At 40.9% G+C, this 21,742-nt stretch overlaps 2 protein-coding genes across 7 annotated transcripts in view; one reads left to right on the top strand and one right to left on the bottom strand.

Annotated features, from left to right (window-relative positions):
* SIK2 (salt inducible kinase 2) overlaps positions 1-3,785 on the top strand; it is a 131,075-nt gene extending 127,290 nt beyond the window's left edge. For both annotated transcript variants that reach the window (XM_084976010.1, XM_084976015.1), the window contains one exon: positions 1,824-3,785. In XM_084976010.1, the coding sequence (XP_084832136.1) occupies positions 1,824-1,827 (4 nt within the window). In that variant the 3' untranslated portion in view covers positions 1,828-3,785. The remainder of the gene's footprint in view (positions 1-1,823) is intronic.
* The window catches only part of PPP2R1B (protein phosphatase 2 scaffold subunit Abeta), a 37,471-nt gene that overhangs the window by 14,539 nt on the left and 1,190 nt on the right, over positions 1-21,742 (bottom strand). For all 5 annotated transcript variants that reach the window (XM_005667316.4, XM_084974638.1, XM_013979368.3 and 2 more), the window contains 12 exon segments: positions 21,260-21,350; positions 20,482-20,582; positions 16,991-17,223; positions 16,579-16,726; positions 10,600-10,755; positions 9,797-9,911; positions 9,168-9,238; positions 8,694-8,828; positions 7,641-7,814; positions 4,798-4,858; positions 528-682; positions 17-159 (listed from right to left, as the gene is read on the bottom strand). In XM_005667316.4, the coding sequence (XP_005667373.2) occupies positions 17-159; positions 528-682; positions 4,798-4,858; positions 7,641-7,814; positions 8,694-8,828; positions 9,168-9,238; positions 9,797-9,911; positions 10,600-10,755; positions 16,579-16,726; positions 16,991-17,223; positions 20,482-20,582; positions 21,260-21,350 (1,583 nt within the window).

Raw genomic sequence — 21,742 nt, forward strand, 5'->3', positions numbered from 1 at the left:
TACTTTTTAATCTTACTCGGTATCTAGAATTGGTCCAATTTTCTGTAGAGATTTGGCCACGTTGAATCGGACATTTGCTACTTGGTCTCCGGCCATTTTCAATACAATAGGCAGCATCTGCTTAGTGGTTATTTCCTGGCCACAGGCTTCAGACAGCACCTAGAAAAAGAAACAAGACAGCACATAAAAACACTTTTTTTTTTTTCAATACCCCAAAATCTAGAGGTAAGTTAATGTCCAAAAGAAAGCAACCGGGCAACAGGAAAATGTTTCGACTTTGAGCATCTGAATGAAGGAGACAGGTAGCAAAGAATCCCAGAATTAGACCAGAATTCACAGCTGACCTGACTATAGATTTTAACTCAAACTGAAAATCAGACATCTTCCTCTCATCTCCTAACTGTCCAAATTAATCAGTATAAGAAACATATTCCGAAGAGAAGACAACATATTCAGGATTCAGAAATAATGTCCTGAATAACGGCTTTAACACCTGAGCTTCGCAATAATAGCTATGTAATACTTACATTAATGCAGAATAAAGTGGTCATTCTATGTAAGTAATTAGGATCATTGGCCATTACTAACACCTTGGGAACGATGGTGTTTTGGGCCCACTCTGTACCAAACTTCTGAACTAGTTTCATGAGGTTGTTGGTGGCAGCTTCACGGATGGCATACACTGCAGAAGAGGGAAGGACATGTTGTCGTGTTGCTTATATCATAAGCATAACCTAGCTTACTTTTACTTCCATCATCATCAAAGGCAGACCAAAAATAAAACTCCATAAACACTCCAGAATTAGTCAGACTACGATGGCAAACATGCTCAGCTACGACTCCTAATATACTGGTTTGGTCTTATTACAGTTTCAAAATGTATATAGTATGTCCAAGAAAAAGGGAGATAAGGAGCTCGTTACAGGTATCATTAACAACAAACATGAGTGCCAACGATGTGCTATGTGTTGCAGAAAGAATGCATAAGGCATCTGCCCTCACAGATCACACACTCTAGCAGAGAAATGAAAGCTAATGCACTCCAAGAAGTCAAGCGGCATAAGACTGATTATAATGAAGCATAAAACTAAGTGGAAAAATGTGAGGGCTGTAGGAGTTAGAGGACAGGGAACAGGGAGCTCTGGAAAGGCTGCAGGGAAGAAAGGCCTTGCACTGGGCCTTAAAAAGATGAGGGAGGATTTGTGTAAGTAGAGAGAAGAGGGGAGAAATTCCTGGAAAGGGCAAAAAAATTTACCCAGGGCCCACAGGAAGAACTAAAATTTGTGAAGCTGTAAGGCTGAACAGTTGGGTGGACCCACAGCACCAGGCATCATAAAGCTAAATTTAGACTTTGTAAGAAAACCAACGATGGGTTCTTAAAGCAAAGTTGTGACCCTATGACCAGTGCGTTATTTCAGCAAGATTATTCCAGCAGCGGGAAGAACAGCTGAGAGAAAGACAGGGGGTCATTTAGAGGCCACCGTCATCCATCCATCCAACAGCAAATACAAGCTTAAAACTGACCTGCCTCTTTTTCCCTTAAAAATGTTTCTGTTGAGACAACAGGTCAAATGTCTTCTGTGAGTGTATATGTCTGCTCTAATCTAATAATTCCCTGCAGGATCATTTATCAAAGACATCATCAATCTAGATAATAAAGGCCTGGACTATGATCTCCTCAACACCTAGTTGCTATATACAGCTCTTAACAAAGACAGGTATGGCAATGCTTCATCTGAGGTGTCCAAGATGATGCAAATTTGAGCTTAGGTAAGAAATCTAGAGTGGTGGGTACTGATTCCTTATTCTACTTCTCTCTCCAGGTAGGCCCAACCCTCCTGGGTGACAGCTGTGGCCTGACAGCTATCGAAGCCACAGCTCTGATCCTGGATACAAGGCTTCCAGACCAGAAATATCCAGCTCTTCCCAGTCCACAGATCCTTTTAGCCAATGCCACTGATGAAAACAAGCAAGACAACAGAGGCAACACACAGCCTGATCAGTCTGTGGGAGAAGCAACCTGCCAGGACCAAGGAGAAGCACTCTCTAAGGACCAAGCTCAAGTGTTACCCCCAACACAAGCTCCTCCCTTCACATGCACAGTCTTTGTCTTGGGCACATACCCCTCACCTCCTCCCCACAAGGTGGACTAGCTAATGCATCAGTGTTTTTTGATTTGCTTGAGTTTTTTCTCATCCTAATGCCATCACCATAGGAAGGATCTCACTGCCAGAGTAACAGGAGATGGAGCGCTCGGCCTTGACCCAGACCTTAACTGCACTCAACTCTACTTGGCCAGACGCCTACTATGTTCTTGGCTCCTCTCAATTTTCCTGTGAAAAGAATGCAAACCATTCCACGGTTCTGCCTCTCCTCTCCCCTTGTTTTGTCTCTCTCTCTCCCTCCCTCTTCTTCCCTCTCCCCTCAAGGTCTGGCTGATTGACAAGGTTCCTCTGAATTTCTAATACCCTCTATAAGCTCACTAACTTTAGTACTTTTTCTTTCCTCCTGGAAAAAATAAAACTCCCTTCTAAATTCCTCACTCTGATCAATACTATCCACTCAACCATGGAAGTAGAGGTAATAATACTTTCTTCCTTGTATTTCCCTGGATTTTTACAATATTCTTTTAGTAGTTTAATAACCAGGGAAAAAAAGTTTCCAGAAATTTAAATGATCATTGAACACTACATAGCAGTTATCTAAAATGGAAAAAAGAAGTCCATATAAGTACAAAACAATTCTTGAGCAGACATTTAACTGGATCAAAGAATGCCTGCAATGCCCATTTTATTATGCTGCTGCAGAAAAAGACACAGGGTCTGGGTCTCTGTTGCTCCCAAATTGGAAGAAAAAAAAATCAGAGAAAAGAGGAAGTATTAATCAAATTGCATTGACAGAGCAATCCTACACAGAGAATGTGTCAGGAATTCAATTCTTCACAGAACATTAGGACTTTAAAAGTTCATCAAAATAAATCTAGAATACTAGCTTTCAAAGAAGGTATGGAATGATCTGCTGGAACTCACTAATATTATATGTTTATCAGAAATAATATAAACACATTATTTCTAAAAAGAGAACTTCTTTCCTATGATTTGCTAAACCTAAGTTTCATTTAAAAAGAAAAAAAATTAAGCCATAAAAAGTTAACTTTAGAGGATAAGAAAAACAGAAATAAAGTCTTTACACTCTAGTTTGAAAACAATGAAATTCTCTGCATATATATGCCTTTATGAGATCTGCACATTTTTCTCTCACCCCTCCTCTTCACACTTAACCAAACAATCTCCCATCCAACTATGCCCTTATCAAAACCACCTATATGTACAAGCAGACACAACATCCCCATGCTTCCCAAATAGCCACCCATAAGCACCCAGTGAGATACATAAAGTATACATAAGATGCTGTGGAGTTGAAGCAGGATACCTGTCATATCCACCACAGTATGGAAGGAACCAAGCTCACAGGACAATGCAAGTCCTCAGGGTGGTCAGATCTCAGACCACACCTGAAGCTGCCAGGTCTGGATGTAGGGCTGGCACTGCAACTTTTCAGTATAGAGGGAGCCCCCCACCTACTGCTGCCTGGCAGACCTGAGACCTTGTCCAAGAGTCAACTGCTAACAAGTTAACATATAAGGTGGTTTTATATAAAACATCAATTCCCGTATATATTCTGATAAGCAGCAGTTCTGGCTTTTATTTGTAATATAATATGTGGCACTGAGAGGAGAAGATTCTGTGACTATTGAAATAAACTATGCTATAAATGAAAGAAAAGACAATATATTAAAAAGCCTATTTTCTAAATGCTGTCCTACCTGCTCCTGCCCTGGTTCTCAGCTCACTCTCTCTCAGCATCACAGCAGCAGCGACCAGGGTGCAGGAAGTAAGCATATGCCTTTCAACAAAACGAGAAACCCAGGCCCTCTCTCTCCTAGGTCACAGCTGACAACTTTCACTCCTAGACACCTATACTGTGCCACTGGATACCTCCTTCTCTATGTCACCTCACAGCAGCCAAGCAGCCATTTCTCCCCCTGAAGCCTTTTATCTGATGCCAACCCCTGCCCAACCCATTGGTTAAAGACACACAGACAACACACGGACCTTGGGTTAAGAAAGGAATGAGTATACTTCTAAAGAGACAATGTGAAAATAATGTAGGAGAATGAATGAGAAAAGTGGAGATTATTTAATGAAGAAAATAAAATTTAAGATAGAAAACATTTGGTAGGACTTCTCTTGTGGCACAGCGGGTTAAAGATCCAGCATTGTCACTGCAGCAGATCAGGTTGCTGCTGTGGCACAGGTTTGATCCCTGGTCCAGGAACTTCCACATGCCACAGACATGGCCAAAAAAAAAAAAGAAAAAGAAAACATTTGGTAGAAAATAGAAATATCAAACCTGTGCTCAGAGCAGGCTAACTGGACTTTGGTCAAAGTCTGTCTTCATTCCCTACCCCAGTAAAGCAAAATATGGTCATACTAGGATTCCTTTCTAAAGAGGAAATATATGAATCAAATGGGATATATGCAAAAACATAGGCCTGGAGTTTCTGCTGTGGAACAGTGGGTAAGAATCCAACTACTGTGGCTCGGGTCACTGAGGAGGTATGGGTTCAATCCCCAGCCCCAAGCAGTGGGTTGAAGGATCTGGTGTGGCCACAGCTGCAGCTCAGATTCAATCCCTGGCCCAGGAACTTCCATATGCCGCAAGTACAGCCAAAAAATTTTAAAAATAATAAAATAAAAACAAAAACATAGGCCTTCCATTAACTTATTTACTTACCATGGTCCACAAGCCAGGCCATACATAAAGAATTCAGCTTTTCATCAAAGAACTCCACACCCTACAGATAGAAAAGACTCCATTAAAACATGGCTCCAAAGTTTAGAAATCAAGATGGTCAATTTACATTACACCAAAGTGACCTGAAAGCTTAAATACTTATTTCCAAATAAGCTAAATTCATGGACCAGCCAGAAAAGGAATGCTGTGGGATTTGATCTACAAATTGTGTATCTATCTTACTGAATAGAAATCATAAAGAAAAGCATGAGTGAGATAGCCCAGGCACTGTTAAGTGAGCTCATTAGAGTGACCTGGAGCTACATTCAACACTGCAGATGAGCAGAGGAATGCAGCATGAACAGTCTGCTGAACAATCCCCCAAACATTTGTAAAAATGAATGACCAGGAAAATACCAGTCAACATATTACTGATTCTCAAATTGTCCCCTTTGTAGTCAATATCACAATAAATCCTTAAGGATAAAGAATCTGACATCAAAAAAAGGCTTATCCCCAATTAAAGAAAGTACTCTGGGATCCACGGGAGAAAGCAGAGAAGGAATAATGCAGGCACAAGGGTACAAGGGAAGTGATCCCAGCAGGTGGAACCATCCTAGTCTTCCCCACCTCTGCTGTCCCCATCAATGGAGGCCACACCAGCACAGGCTGTGGACAAGCTCCCAGAGCTGAGTTACACAGACCCGGAACCACAGGAATTGACACCCTATGGAAGAAAGCTGTGATACTATCTTCAGCAAACCAGTGACCAACTGCTGTCTTCCACACTGGAGAGGTGATTCAGGACAGTCATCAACGAAGAACAAAAGATGACCCTCAGTACTTGGAAGTGACAAAGGAAAAAAAAGTGACAAGATATTGTGCCTGACCCCATTAGCTATACAGGTATCCCCTGCTTTTCAAAAGTTCACTTTACGTCCCTTCACTTTCATGAAAGAACTGTAAAACAGTACGTGTCTTTGCTAAACAAGAGAAAGCTGAAGAGAATTTTTTTTTTTTTATGAAAAAAGGGGGAAACAGCGTTCAGCATTTGTTTTGCAGTGAGTGAGCTGAGAGGCAACATGCATCCCAGCAGCAAGAAGGGCAACATCAAGCTCCTTCCCCAAGAACTACACTCAGCATCAGGCCACAGCTGCTTGGAACTATGAGCATCTGCACTTTATCTTGATTTATTTCATGTATCTGTTAGCAAGATGTGTCCTGAGGTAACCGCTTCTTTGCTTTACACCATTTGGGGTCACAAAAGCTTTCTTAGGCATGCTCTCCTTTCAGACAGTGGGGGAAACCTGTATACTGCTATCTTTGTCATTTTAAAGAATGGGACACTTCCAATTATGATGTCACAAGACGAATTTCATAAACAAGTATCCCAAAATAACAATCCAAATTCAGTGGTCCCAAGTAAAGAAAAAATCCCATATGCTATGATATAAAAGGAATGGAAAGAGGGGTGAAAGGGGGAAACAAACTGCAGAAATGTTGGCTGTAAACTGACATATTATGAGCATTCTCAAAAAATATTCGGGTATTCATTTACTCAACAATCAACAAATCAAATGCCTAATTAATGCCAGACACTACTGTAGGCACAGGAAATAAAACACTAAACATAGTCCCTGCCCTAAAAGATATCAGCTATCTTCTCAACTAGATTTTAACAGTCAGTTAAAATATACTATAATAAGGGCAACCAACATGGTGAGGGCATATCAAATTTAGAACTGACTAGTGCACCTACCACTAAAGAAAGGAAAGGACGTGGCTATAAAACTTAGTATTGCTGGAGTTCCCGCTATGGCGCAAGGGGATCGGTGGCATCTTGGTAGCACTGGGACACAGGTTCGATCCATGGCCAACACAGTGGGTTAAGGATCTGGCATTGCCATAGCTGTGGCTTAGGTCACAGCTACAGCTCGAATCTGATCTCTGGCCTGGGAACTCCATATGCCATGGGGTGGCCAAAAAATATAAATAAGTAAATAAAACTCAGCAATGAAATCTTAATTAACATGGTATCAGTAAAACTATCTATGACTCTCAAACAGTAACAGACAATGTGATCACGTGGACTTTGGCTAAAATACTAGCATTACAAACTTCAACATCCTTTTATTTTTTTTTTTATCTTTTTCTAGGGCCGCACCCGCGGCATATGGAAGTTCCCAGGCTAGGGGTCGAAACAGAGCTGTAGCTGCCAGCCACAGCAACATGGGAACCTAGCTGCGTCTGCAACCTACACCACAGCTCACGGCACCACCGGATACTTAACCCACTGAACAAGGCCGGGGATCGAACCCACAACCTCATGGTTCCTAGTCGGATTCACTAACCACTGTGCCACCATGGGAACTCCCCAACATCCTTTTCTATACAGACAGCCCTCAACTCGCTTTAACCAGAATGCAGGAAAAGTAGTAACCAGAGACATTTTGCTCAGAATACAGGCAAACAGGAAAACTTTCCTGAGCAAAAATCAAAACAGACTTATCTTGAAATCACTCTTTCTTCTCAGTTAAATATTCCTTAAATCAGAACCATTAAATATCACAAAATCTATGTTACATATACCAAGAAATTAATTATATTCTTCCATGGCTTTGCTTCCAGGTGGTGGTGAGGTGAAATGTGTTTCTATAATACTTTTGTGTCAGAAGTTAATGCACTTATGAAAATAAACACCATCCTACAGGCAACTAATAGAGACCATACTCTCACACATCTAAATGAACATAACCACCTCAGCTACCTGGGCCTCCTACTTGCCATGGTTAACCTGCTCCACCATCTGATGCTGCCCTTCAGTTCACGGAGTCCATACTCACCAGCTGGCCCGCCAGCAGCGGCATATACTCAATGATGGCCAGCCGGACCCTCCATTTGGCATCTTCAGCCAGCTCCACGATGGCAGGAAGGAGTGACTGGGAGAGCTGCCGGATTCCAATCACTTCATTCACACAATCCAAATTGGAGATGATATTCAAACGAACTTCAGGACACTGCAAGGATACAAGCCTCAAAATAGCACTCATAAAGATCAAAGTTCTACTGTCACGATGAGGTAAAAACTGCTAAATAGGAGTTTCCTGGTGGCACAACAGGTTAAGGATCCTACATTGTCGCTGCTGTGGCATGGGGTTGATCCCTGACTAGAAACTTCACATGCTGTGGCCCAAAAAAAAATTTTTTTTAAGTAAAAGTAAAAAAGAAAGTATTGACTCAGGTGAAAAAAAAGTATCGTCTTGGAAGAAATACTTAATACTGAGTATACAAATAATTCAAATCACATAATTTAACTCAGACAGAAATTTCAATGAAAAGTCTATGGAAAGATAAACCGTATAGGTTCTGGAATCAAATTACATGTATTCAATTTCCTTATCTGCCATTGCTAAGACCTTGGATAGGTTATTTTACCTGCGCCTTATGGATGAAGAGGTTCATCTATAAAATGGGAATAACAGTAAGACCTACCTCATCAGATTGTTGTGAGAATAACAGTAAAAAAAAAAAAAAATTACATGCAAAACATTTACAATCATGCTTGGCACATGGTGTTAATAAATGTTACCCCTATAATTTTGATATTATTATTTTTAAATTTAAATGAAAAGACACTTTTCAAACAAAGATAGATTAAAGAGAAAACAACTAGTGAATATAAGCAGGAATTAGGCAGAGAAAATGGATAGACATTTTTAAAATCTGTATCAATGGCTCTTTGTTCCCATTTTCTGGGGACTGGTAACCCCATGTCCAAACATTGTTACTGCTTTAAAATAAGTTACTTTTGGAGTTCTATTTTAGTGAGACCCCAAACAAAAACCAAACCAAATCACTGACTATCAAAGGACCACAGAATTTATAGCCAGACTTACCTCATCCTTTAACTGAGCTAGAAAAAGAGGTAGAAGGTGTTCAATGGTATTCTCTTTGCCCAAAATGGTAGACAATCCCATAATTACAGAAGCTAGAGCCGATTTGACATGTTGATTTGTATCGGATACTAATTCCTAAAATAAAATAAAAAATAAAAACCTTTTTTCTTGCAAGACAACAGAAACTTGCATACCATTTCCTAAGAAATTTTAAAAGACAGCACAATTTGAGTACTGATTCGTTGATAAGGTTCCCTCAGACCATCTGTCAGATAATAAAAACCTATGCACCAAAGAGCATGTTACAATTACAAAGCACGAAGAAATGACAGGTAACATGTCCCACATTAACGTATCTGTCCCATTCATCCCTTGTCCACATTTAAACTCATAGAGGTGTAAGGAAAAATGAACAAAAACTGAGATAAGGTTTACCTTCATATAGGGCAAAGTGAAACTCAAAGTTAGGTTTACCTTTATACAGGGCAGAATTTGATTCATAATTATGGTCTCTCTACCTTCAATGGGCAAGTTCTCACAAAGTTCTAAAAAAGATAAACAGAAAAAAATAATGCTTACATAGAGCCATTTACAAAGAGCCAAATGAAGAAATTTAACCAGGTTTATCAATAGTTTTAAGTTAAATCAAATCAGACATTTTAGCAATAGCTCCAAGGAGGAAAAATGGCTTATTTTAAATGCACTTTTATGGAGTTCCCCTGCAGTGCAGTGGTTAAGGATCCAGCATTGTAAGGGCAGTGGCCTGAGTTGCTGCTGTGAAGTGAGTTCAATCCCTGGCCTGGGAACTTTCACATGTCCTATATATATATGCACTTTTTGGTCAATCTATATGCCACTGTGCACCACACCAACCCAACCTGGAAATGCCTTTTTATTTTTTTTACAGAAACAGGATAAAACAGCTCTTTGGTTTTAAATACAAGGGGAGTAGCTTTATATAACAGTGTAACATTTTAACACATTAAAATCATCTCTATTTATTTGAAAACATAATCTAGAACAAAAAACATGCAAAATTCACCGACACAACAAAATGCACTGGAGTGAATGACCCGCACTACTACATAAACGGATGCCTTAACCTTTTACTTTGTGGGCAGCAGCTGCTCGGACTTCAGCTTCACAGTCTTTAAGTAGGTTCTGAAAGGCGGGGATGAGGTCATTCAGGGTGATTTTAGGACCCACAGCTCTCTGGAGCTATGAAAGAATTTGCACAGGTTTTAATGTATAGTAAACACAAAACTAACACAAACACACAAAACAGTGCAATCTTCAAGTACAGACAGACCCCAGCTTAGGATCATTCAACTTAACGATGTTTCAACTTTATGATGGTGTGAAAGCAATACACATTTGGTAGAAACCAAACTTCGGATTTTGAGTTTTGATCTTTTCTCGGGCTAGTAATAGGCAGTACGATCCTCTAGAGATGCTAGGCAGAGGGAGGGAGCCACAGCACCCAGTCACACAATCATGAGGGGAAATGAACACAAGGAGAAACAATACACTTATAACCATACTGTTTTTCACTTTCAGTACAGTATTGAATAAATTACATGAGATAGTCATACTTTATTACAAAATATGCTTTGTGTTAGATGACCCTGCCCAACTGTAGGATAACATAAGTGTTCCGAGCATGTTTAAGGCGGGCAAGTCTAAGCTATGATGTTCAGTAAGTTAGGTGTATTAAGAGTACTTTGAACTTACAACGGATTTTATTGAGATACCGCATCATGAGTCGAGGAAAATCTATATCTATTTTTGCCACAAGCATTTCCAAGTTGGAAACATTTGGTACAATAACAAATCTGGGTTTCTGGGGTTTTTTTTTGTTTTCTGGGGTTTTTTTAGTACTTAAAAAATGTCAGTGCAATAATCTTACCTCTGAAAATTTGTCAGCTACCATATAGCGAACTCGCCAAGATTTATCTTCCGCGGCTTGTCGAAGTGTAGGCATCACCAAAGCCTCAAGGTCATCCTGAGACAGTAACTGGGCGATACTGACACAAGCTTCCACGGCTAGGAGGCGCACTGAATCCTAATGAACAAAACGTTAGACAATATTTACTGAGAGCCATGTGGCAGTATATGTGGTGAGTAGCAGTGCGTGGTTGTCCTTTTAAAAACAAACAAACAAAAAACAGCCACAGGTGTTCCCATGTGGCTCAGCAGGTTAAGGATCCAGCATTCATTGTCACTACTGTGGCTCGGGTCATTGCTATGGCTCGAATTTGATCCCTAGCCTGGGAACTTCCAAATGCTGCAGGCACAAACAAAAAGTAAAAAAAACAACAACAACAACAAAAAGACAACCACACTATATGCAGCTCATGTCTTTTTTTTGGGGGGGGGGGGTCTTTTTAGGGCCACACCTGTGGCATATGGAAGCTCCCAGGTAGGGATCAAATCAGAGCTGCAGCTGCCAGCCTACACCACAGCAAGGCCAGATCCAAACCGCATCTGTGACCTACACCATAGCTCACAGCACCGCTGGATCCACCAAACAAGGCGAGGGATCCAACCCGTGTCGTCATGGAGGCTAGTCTGGTTCGTTACCACTGAGCTACGACTGGAACTCCGAAGCTCATGTTTTTATGTCTTGAAACAGCTCCTCCTTTTGCCTAGAGTGGCAGGCATGTCGAAGTCATAAAGGAAGAAATGTCTGTTTTATGAGTGAACAGCCAAGTTATGACGTCAGAGTGCAGGATTTTTATCAAGAAAAATGTAAAAATTAAGCGAAGAGAGAATATTTTAATGATGTTTCTAAATCTTCATTATAAGTGGAGGTGGAGTTCCCACTGTGGCACAATAGGATCACAGAGTCTCTGCAGCACTGGGACGTAGGTTCAATCCCTGGCACAGTGGGTTGGGGAATCAGCATTGCTGCAACTGTGGCATGGGTTGCAACTGTGGCTCAGATTGGATCCCTGGCCCAGGAACTCCATGTGCCTCAGAGTGGCCAAAAAAGAAAAAGTTAAAAAAAAAAAAAGAAGTTAAAAAAGTTTTAAGTTCCCATCATGACTCAGCGGAAACGAATCTGACTAGCATCCATGAAGATGCAGGTTTGATCTCTGGCCTCACCCTGCGGGTTAAGGATTCGGCGTTGCCATGAGCTGTGGTTGTAGGTCACAGACGCGGCTCGTATCTGATCTGACATTGTGGCTGTGCTGTAGGCCAGCGGCTACAGCTCCAATTCAACCCCTAACCTGGGAACCTCCGTATTTCGCGGGTGTGGCCCTAAGAAGACAAAAAAAAAAAAAAAAAGTTGAGGGATATAAAAATGAAAACTATGTTTGTACAAGTTGTTCACAGGCGATCAGAACAGAGACAGAGAATGGGTAAGGGAATCACTTAGGAAGCTCAGCTTTCAATAGACAGTTTAGGGTGGCAGTAGTAGGAGTTCAGGCATGAGACAATGACTTGGAAAGAAATACATAGAAAAATTGGGAGTTCCCGTCATGGCTCAGTGGTTAACGAATCTGACTAGGAACCAGGAGGTTGTGGGTTCTATCCCTGGCCTGGCTCAGTGGGTTAAGGATCCAGTGTTGTCGTGAGCTATGATGTAAGTAGCAGATGTGGCTCAGATCCCAAGTTGCTGTGCCTGTGGCGTAGGCCGCCAGCTATAGCTCTGATTAGACCCCTAGCCTGGGAACCTCCATGTGCTGGGGTGCGGCCCTAGAAAAGACCAAAAAAAAAAAAAGGAAAATAAATTGTAAATTTTTTAAAAACAATTAAATGTAATGTTGATAACAAAGGACAGAGTAACTTTGCAGTAGCCAAGCCTAGAAAAACCCGGCAGAAAAAATTAGAAAGAAATGGGATTAATAAACCCAATTTTCCAAATATAAACTGCCAAGAATCAATGTAGTACCTTCGCGTCCTTTGCACAGTGGAAATACGTAATTAGACAAATTAAAGAAAAATTTAGAATTGAGACTAGATTTGGGAATCATAAATATATTAGGAGGAACCGAAAAGTATGTGAACATATAAGCACCCAGAAAAATCAGGACAAAAATTTTAAGAGTTTGTACATGTATATACACACACATATAAATATTTTATACATATAACATTTTTAAGTGTATATATATATATGCACATGCATATATACACGAGATGTATCAGTGGTGTCTCCAACTTTCCAAAACGCTGAATTTTTAAAATTATAGATCAACAGCATGCCCAAGATACTTACTTATATGCCCAAGATACTACTCTATCTAAATAAAAGGCTAAAAGAGGCAGAACTAGGTTCTTGGTAGTGGCTACACAGCTGTTTTCAGATTCTAAAAATGCTGCTGAACAAAAGGACTACTACCATCTGCGGAAATACACACTAATCAATATTAACTCAATTACTTCTTTTCCAAAACTCTTGATTTCTTCCCTGTATCTGCTACTCCTCCCAGAATCTTCTCCACTTCAACAGTGACACCACCAGCCACCCAGCTGCTTAGGCCAAAAATCAAAGAGATCTTGATTCCTCTTCCTTTCATCTAATTCAACCAAAGTTCTACTGCCTAGCTCCAAACCTACATCCAGATTCTCTCCACCTTCCCCACACCACCCTGGTTCACTACTGCCTCCTGCCCAGCTTATGACAAAAGCCTCCTAACTGCTCTCCCTGTTTCTACTTTCATCCTCACCTTACAATTTAGTTTCCACCCAGAAGCCAGAAAGATCTTTTTAAAATGTAAATTATATCAAATCACACCCCTGCTTGCAATCTTGGTGTATTCTTATTGTACCTAGAAAAGAAACCCTGAGCTCTACACCCTGGCTTGATGGTCCTCCACAACCTGGCCCCTGCTCATCTCCTCCAGACTCATCTCCTATCAGAGTCCCTTTCACCTACTCTTTTCCAACCTCAGGGCCTTTACACTAAGTGTCCCCTTCATGGAATTCTTTTCCTGGAGCTCTGACACTCTAGGAAAGGGTATGGCTGGCATTTTTCTCTCATGTCTCGGTTTATGCCACCTCTTCAGTCCTCCTCTGACCAGCCTGCCTAGAGGAGTGCCCTATAGTCACCCCCCACCACCACATCACCCTACTCTATTTTCATCACAGTATTTATCCCAAATATTGTTTATCTGTTTATTATCTGTTTTCCTTCATTAAAATGGAAACTCTATGACAGCATGGTCACTGTCTCCTTGTTTAACATGGCAAACCAGCACCAGAACAGCGCCTGAGATGCAAAAGGGCCTCCACACTTTTCTCAATGAAAGAACAAGGCAAGAGCAGCAAGGCTATCAGCAGTCGGTGAATAATTAAACACACATATTTTACAACTAAGCGTAATATTTTCTTGAGCATCCATTGCTGCTAATACCACACCTAGACATTACATGCCTCTTGATGAAAAGTAACCTCCACCTATGAAGTGATTTTACTGCCCCCAAGATATCAAACCTAACTCTCACCAAGGCTCTATATCAGCACTGGGGTAAATACTGGCCAAATCTGGAAAGCAGGTAGTTTGTAAATAAAGTTTTACTGGAACAACACACGCCCATTAGATCACATGTTCTAGTGTGCTACAACAGCACAGTTTTGTAGTTACAACAGAGACCGCCTGGTCCACAAAGTTTAAAATATTTACTATCTGGCCCTTTACAGACAAAGTTCACAAACCCTGACTCTAGATTCAACTACCAATTTGTAGGACATACAGGGGACAAAAGTTTGAAAACATTGAATTAAACATTGCCTTTCCATGGGAAAGGCAATCAACAAAACCCAAATGAGGATTCTAAACCTGTGCTGTCCAATGTATCTGCCACTATCGCCCCCTACTTCTGAGCATCTAAAATGCCGCCAGTGCCACATGTTCAAATCATAATTATTTTGGATATACTGGGTTAAATGAAACATATTATTAAAATCGATTTCACCTGTTTTTTACTTTTTATTTATATACTTATTTACAGTACTTTTTTTTTTTTTTTTTTAGGGCTGCAACCGTGGCATATGGAAGTTCCCAGGCTAGGGGTCAGATCAGAGTGTCAGCTGCTGGCCTACACCAAAGCCACAGTAATGCAAGACCCGAGCCATATCTGTGATCTACACCACAACTCACAGCAATGCCAGATCCTTAACCCACTGAGCGAGGTCAGGGATCAAACTCACATCCTCGTGGATCCTAGTCAGGCTTGTTACTGCTGAGCCACGACAGAAACTGTTTTTTACTTTTTAAAATGTGGCTGTAAAAGACTTAAAATTAATGAGTAGCATTATACTATATTTTTATATTCTATTATATTTCTATTGGGCGGGGCTGTTTAAATTAAACTGTATGAGTAATAAAAATGCAAAGAGAAGTAAGGAGGTGGTTACCCCCAAAGTCAAGATAAAGTGTTAGTCTTAAGGGAGTGGGGAGGGGGGCTGTGTTTGGGAGGGAGCCCATGCTGGGCTTCTGGGTAGTGGTTGTCAAAGTTCTGTTTCCTTTCATAGATGACAGTTGCAAGATGACATTAACTTGTATTAATTCATTAAGATGCATATTCATTTTGTGCTATTTTCTATATATCATTTTAATACATTTTAAAAATTATTTTGAAACTAAGATTTGTAGACCTAGAACCTGAAGATGAGACTCATCTGTCTTAATCTGGTGCTTTTGGCAGGACTAGGCAAATTAAAAACCCCAAAGGCTCTTATTCTAGAGACCAGGAACCCTGAGGGCTGATTCTCCAAAGCGCCATACAGAGAAGCCATACAGCTTAGCTGTGAAGGCCATGAATTCTGAAGCCAACTGCCTAGACCTAAATCCCCACTCTAACACTGCTGACTATGCACACTTCAGCAAGTTACCTCAATTTCCTGTGCCTGTTTCCTAATATGTAAAAACGGAGTATCTACCTCCTGGGGCTGTTGCAAGGACTGAATTACCTCACATCTGTAAACCACTTCTAACAGGTTGAGAAAGATGTATTCAGGTTCTTGGTGTATCATTACTGCTATTTCTACAGCAATGAGATCCAGATCCTTGGATTTATAACGTCAATGGTGCAAAAGTCAACCCAAATACTCATCAGAGGATGCAGAGAGTCAAAGTGCTTTCCCAATACCAGCTATATTTATTATCTGAAATTCCGGGAAACACTACTCTCCCACGAAAACCCAGCCTGCAATGCCCAAAGGCATACTACCCTTTAATGCAGCTTAGGTTTTCCTTTCTAATTATGGCTCCCATTTCCTCTTTGACATCCCCCCCTTCTTTTTTTTTTTTTTTTTTTGGCCACATCCTCCACATGTGGAAGCTTCTGGGCCAGGGATAAAACCCACGCACGTCACAGCAGTGACCCAAGCTACTGCAGCAACAATGCTGGATCTTTAATCTGCTATGCCACAAGGGAACACCACCTCCTTTTAACAGCTGCTAATATGAAAGAAAACTGTGGTCTGATTAAGACAGTATTATAAGGACACAGGTGGGTCATATTAAACTTTATCTATGGTAGAATTAAGTATTGATTTTGCAAAAAGGATCCTAACAAGAAAACCAAAACTCCCAAAGAAATTGTTAAAATGTTAGAAGAGCACATCTGTTGTACTTTTTTGCTTTTTATTTTTTTTGGCCTTTTGTCTTTTAGGGCTGAACCTGCGGCATATGGACGTTCCCAGGCTAGGGGTCCAATCAGAACTGTAGCAGCTGGCCTATGCCAGAGCCACAGCAACACAGGATCTGAGCCGCATCTGCAACCTACACAACAGCTCATGGCAACACTGGATCCTTAACCCACTGAATGAGGCCAGGGATCAAACCTGTATTCTCATGGATGCTAGTCGGGTTCACTAACCACTGAACCATGACAGGAGCTCCTATTGCTCTTTTAATTACTAAGAGTTAACCTACCTGTTCATCTGAAGCTAGATTAGTGAACAATGGCACAATTTCACTTTTCACACTGTCCAACTCCAAAACTTTCGCGAATTCACCCAATTTGGAAGCAGCAGCACGTCGTACCATTGGTGTATCATCTGAGCATAAGGAACGGAAGTGCCTGCAGCAAATAAAATAATGAAGGTATTTCCTGTCAAATGCCACTGATCCCCTAACACAGAGAGAAATTTTAGTCTTCTCTTACAAACATCAGGGATTAGGCCTCTACTCATAGAAGTAAAGAAAAACCCACTGGCACAAACAAAAAGTGATGTCATCAATCCATCTACCCTGATATCAGCCACACACTATTAACAGGGTACTATGGAACTTGTCAGCTATGAGCTCCCAATAGCCCCAAGTAACAAAAAACACCATATCTTACTGTCTAATTTCTGCTTTGACAGCATTGGAAGCCCTGGGATAGCAAACGCTGAACAAACCACATGCAGATGTGCGAGAAGTGAACCAATCCCCACTCGCCAGGCGTTTCACCAGAGGCACAAAGTGAGCTTCCAGAGCGACAGGAGTGTGCTCCTGGGAGATCTGCCGCAGGGACTCCACGGCTTTGTCCCGAACCACAGTTTCTTCCACGGTCGCCAGACTTTCCAGAGGAGGCTGAATAGACCAAAACGAAAAACCAGAGAAGAAAACGTATTAAATCAGGTTAGGTACAGATTATCAGCTTTAAAGTGACTGAAGGGAGGTGGTACATGTAACCAGAATGTTAGCTACATCACACCAAATGGTTACTTTCAGTTCACACAGTGATAACATATGGTGTGTCCAACCTGAAGACACGACTTCTGTAGGACAGCCAAGATCTCGTGTCCCAGATGGCAATTCCCAGATGGTGTCTACAAATGACACAGTGGAAGAAACTTGACACAATATTAATGTTACTGTGAGCTGAATCATTAGATTTAAAAGATACGTATCCAAATTCAGACAGGATCGTGTATACTTCCCCAAGAGTAAGTGCAAAACCATGACCCACACTGGGCACCACAATCACATGATGACATCTCGCCAGGACACTGCGCCCACAGCTTTGGAGTATGACTCTACCATTCCTGGAGGCGGAAGCTACCCTTGTCCACCTGCTCCACACAATCAACTTATCCAAGCTATAAAGGGCTGAGTACAAAATCACTTTTTTCAGAATATATTCAGAATCTTTTCATGAGCTAGACAGAGTGGGAGTTGCTGAAAGAACAATTAAATGAAGAGTACAGAGACAGCAGGAAACCTTGCTTGCAGCTTTAGAAATGAAAGAGACCAAAGGGGTGGTCTGGACTAGGATCAGAGAGTGAATGACCTGGTCCAGTGAAAAGCAACAGCAGGCTGGTTCTCTGAACCTTTGCCTTTCTGGGTTTGCACTTGGTACAGGTAGATTCCACATTCGCCACAAGGTGCAAATGTTAAAGACAAAACCCACACGTAGAACTGACCAAGAGAGTGAAACAGAAGTATGAGCCAAATGAAAGAAGCACGAATAATAATATATTTCAAAAATTATGTGACACACAGAGGTAGAAAGTAGTCAGCTTTCCTAAGAGGTATTTCAGAAGCCCTTTGAAAAGACATTGCTTGCTTACTTGCAAACGCCTATCATGATCTCTCCCCTGCCTTCTCTGACCTCCTCTCATGCAATACCATTGGATAATCTCTATCACTACATCAGGATAAGGGCAAGCTCCTGAGAATCACATGCAAGTTTTGTTTCTTGATTTGAATTCTATTTCCCCATGCCTTTTTCCTATGGCCCCCAATCACCCACCATTTCCACCTACTCCAGCACCAACACTTCATATTCCCACAACCCAAGTGGTTCCATGCTTCCAAGGCTCTTAAACTCCATCTTTTGAAATGATAATTATTGTTGTAGTCTAGCACAGAGGACAGAGAAGAAACAAGGACCCAATCTCCTTGCTCTAGTGGGGTTTACATTCTAATGAAGGAAGAAAAATCAAGAAAAATAATTATAGGAGTTCCCATCATGGCGCAGTGGGTAACGAATCCGACTAGGAACCATGGGGTTGTGGGTTCGATCCCTGGCCTTGCTCAGTGGGTTAAGGATCCGGCACTGCCATGAGCTGTGGTGTAGGTCACAGATGCGGCTCAGATGTGGCATTCCTGTGGCTGTGGTGTAGGCCAGCGGCTACAGCTCCAATTTGACCCCTAGCCTGGGAACCTCCATATGCCATGGGAAGCAGCCCTAGAAAAGGGGAGGAAAAAAAGACCAAAAAAAAAAAAAAAAAAGAAAAAGAAAGAAAAAGAATTATATGGTATTGGAGTTACCTGTAAAGAAACAGAAGAGGATGATATGATAAGGGGTGACCGGGAGGCAATTTCAGGTTAAGTGGTCAGGAAAGGCCTCTCTGAGATGCATTAAAATTGATATCTGAAAGACTAGGAGCCAGCCACAGGAAGCTCAAAGGAATATTTTACTAGAGAGAACACCTACAGCAAAAATATTAAAGTAATAAACTTGGTTTATTCCAAGAACAGAAAGCAGACCATTGTGAATGGAATGAGGATATCTAGAGGAAACATGATATAAGCTCATAGAGGCAAATTTTGTAAGCTAAGGTACAAGTTAAAACAGAAATTTGGACTTTCTGAAAACCATGGCAGGAAGTGAGTGATCCACCTGCTAGGTGAAGAGTGCACTGTAGTGATGGATGGGAGGCATGAGTGGAAGGCAACTAGTTAGAGAGTTACTGCAGTAATCTAGAGGAAAGATGATGTCGTCTGGAAAGATTAGAGGAATGATGAGCTAGGCAGTGGTAGGGATGGAGGAAAATGGATTGATACGTAATACATATAGAATCTACAGGAGTTACTAATGGATTTAGATGTGGGAAATGAGAGAGAGAGAATTCAAGAATGTCTTCTAGGCTTTAGTTTGTCCAACTAGGTAGATGGTGATGCCATTTACTGCCATGAGGCAACAATTAGGAGGCATATTGGGGGAGAAAACTGAGTTCTGTTTTAGATAAATTAAATTGGAAATGTCTATTTGACATCCAGCTGGAGAAGTCATACACAGATATATAAGGAGATAAACATAGATCTATATCTGTCTTTCTCTATGTCTATCTGGAGTTCCATGGAGAGTTCAGAGGCAGAGACAAAACCCACAAGAGTCAGCAATATAATACAGAAAACAATTAAGCACTGACATATAGATCCCTAGCCTGTCCAACTGTCAAATTCCTAGACATCCTTCAAAACCTAGTTCAGACATTCTCTCCCAAAAGGTCTCCCCTGATCACCCCCGGTTAATCCCTTTCTCTTTTCTATTACTTGGGTACCTTGTATGTGTTTCAAATTTTTCCATCTAATACCGCACAGTAATTATTTGTTGACACATAAGGACAGAGACTTCTTTCCATTCAGCGTTCTTCTTTACCATTTAATGCTATAACTTCAGTGCCTGATATAATAGGTTCTCAACTGTCAACTACATTAAACTGAACTCATCAAATTCACAGTTAAGTCAGAAGCAAAAGTTACGCTTACAGTTAAGGACAAAACTAATGAATGTTTCCAAAGCCATAATATTACTAGATGAGAATTAAGATTTCTAATATCAGGGAGAAAAAAACATAAACAAAAACAATCAAATTCTTTTTCTCCCAATCTCTAATAACAAATAAGTCTAGAGGCAGAAAAGAGGAAGAAGTTCTTATATTCATAGTCAGAAAAAAATAAGAGTTAACTGAATCCAAAGTGCCTACATAACTGGCTCTCAATAGCTAACACTGACTATCCATAAAAAGATCTGCATAAAAAATGTTGCAGTGTGCCTATCGCCAATGTATCATTTATACTGCAAAAGTTCTAGAAAGGCAGTAGACAGAATATACTCACCAGCAAACAGTGGGCAAAGTCAGGACCTCCGACCAGGCCAGTGAAATTTCCCAGCTGCTCAGCAAGAGCTAAGAGTACTTCATCTTCATCATAAATTGTATCTAGAAATGACAACAACCCAGTACCCATCAACAAGGAGATCTAGTTCAATTGGACACTCACACAAAACTAGGAATAGACTCAACATGTAACTAGATGGTCCTGTCACAATCCTGACAGCCTTTTTTCCTTCTCAGTCAAGAGTCTTCATGGATCTATTTTACAGGATAAGAAGTTCATAATCCAATAACAATTACTTTCTATGAACTAAAAGTTAATGTCTGAATATGTCTGGCCACAACATTACAATATGCTCTGTCCTGTTTCTTCTGCATTGAAAGCATCAGGCTCAGTTTAGTACTTACTAATGATGTGAGTAACAAATTCTTTAAAAAACAGTGAACGTTTTGGAGTTCCCATCATGGCACAGGGGAAACGAATCCGACTAGGAACCATGATGTTGCAGGTTCGATCCCTGGCCTGGCTCAGCGGGTTAAGGATCTGGCTTTGCTGCGAGCTGTGGTGCAGACTGCAGATGTGGCTGGGATCTGGCATTGCTGTGGTATAGGCTGGCAGCTACAGCTCCGAATAGACCCCTAGTCTGGGAACCTCCATGTGCCACGGGTGCATCCCTAAAAAGACAAAAGACAAAAAAAAAAAAAAAAAAAAAAAAAAGTGAAAGTTTTGAAAGCCACTAGAAAATAGAAATGCCCATGCCTTTCTTCAAAGAGTCATATACCTGTAAGGAATGGCAGCAGTTCAGTTCGCGTTCTTTCTACTCCAAGTGCTAGAGCAATTGTTGATAATTTCTTAATACTGTTGAGACGGAGCTTTAAAAAAGAAAGGAGAAGCAGGTGTGATATTGAGCAAAAGACAATAATTGCAAACAGGTGAGTTATGACATACAGGTGAGAATGAAGACTTCAATTTAGGTTTTTATTCTAAGAACCTCAAAACAGTGGAACAAGCCTTCATTAGGCAAAGGACAACTTCTCAGAAGAAACACTCTGTGAGGCCCATTAAAGAATAAAAGAAAACACAATATCCAGAAAAGTGAGACGATTTTACAAAGAACTTCGGCAGTAATGAAGCAGGTGAAACGGTTGAGTACAACCCCTGCCTTTTCAAAGAAAAGTTCCACCTGAGTTGACACATCGCCTCCTTTAGTTAGTTAGCCATCCCACCTAATCTCTACCCTACACGCCCAGCCGGTTTCCAGCAA

Source organism: Sus scrofa, chromosome 9, assembly GCF_054392235.1.
Source record: "Sus scrofa isolate SSC_HxYL_T2T_F1_AM1 chromosome 9, Sscrofa_HxYL_maternal_Yorkshire_Landrace_v2.0, whole genome shotgun sequence".
NCBI classification, from domain to species: domain Eukaryota; kingdom Metazoa; phylum Chordata; class Mammalia; order Artiodactyla; family Suidae; genus Sus; species Sus scrofa.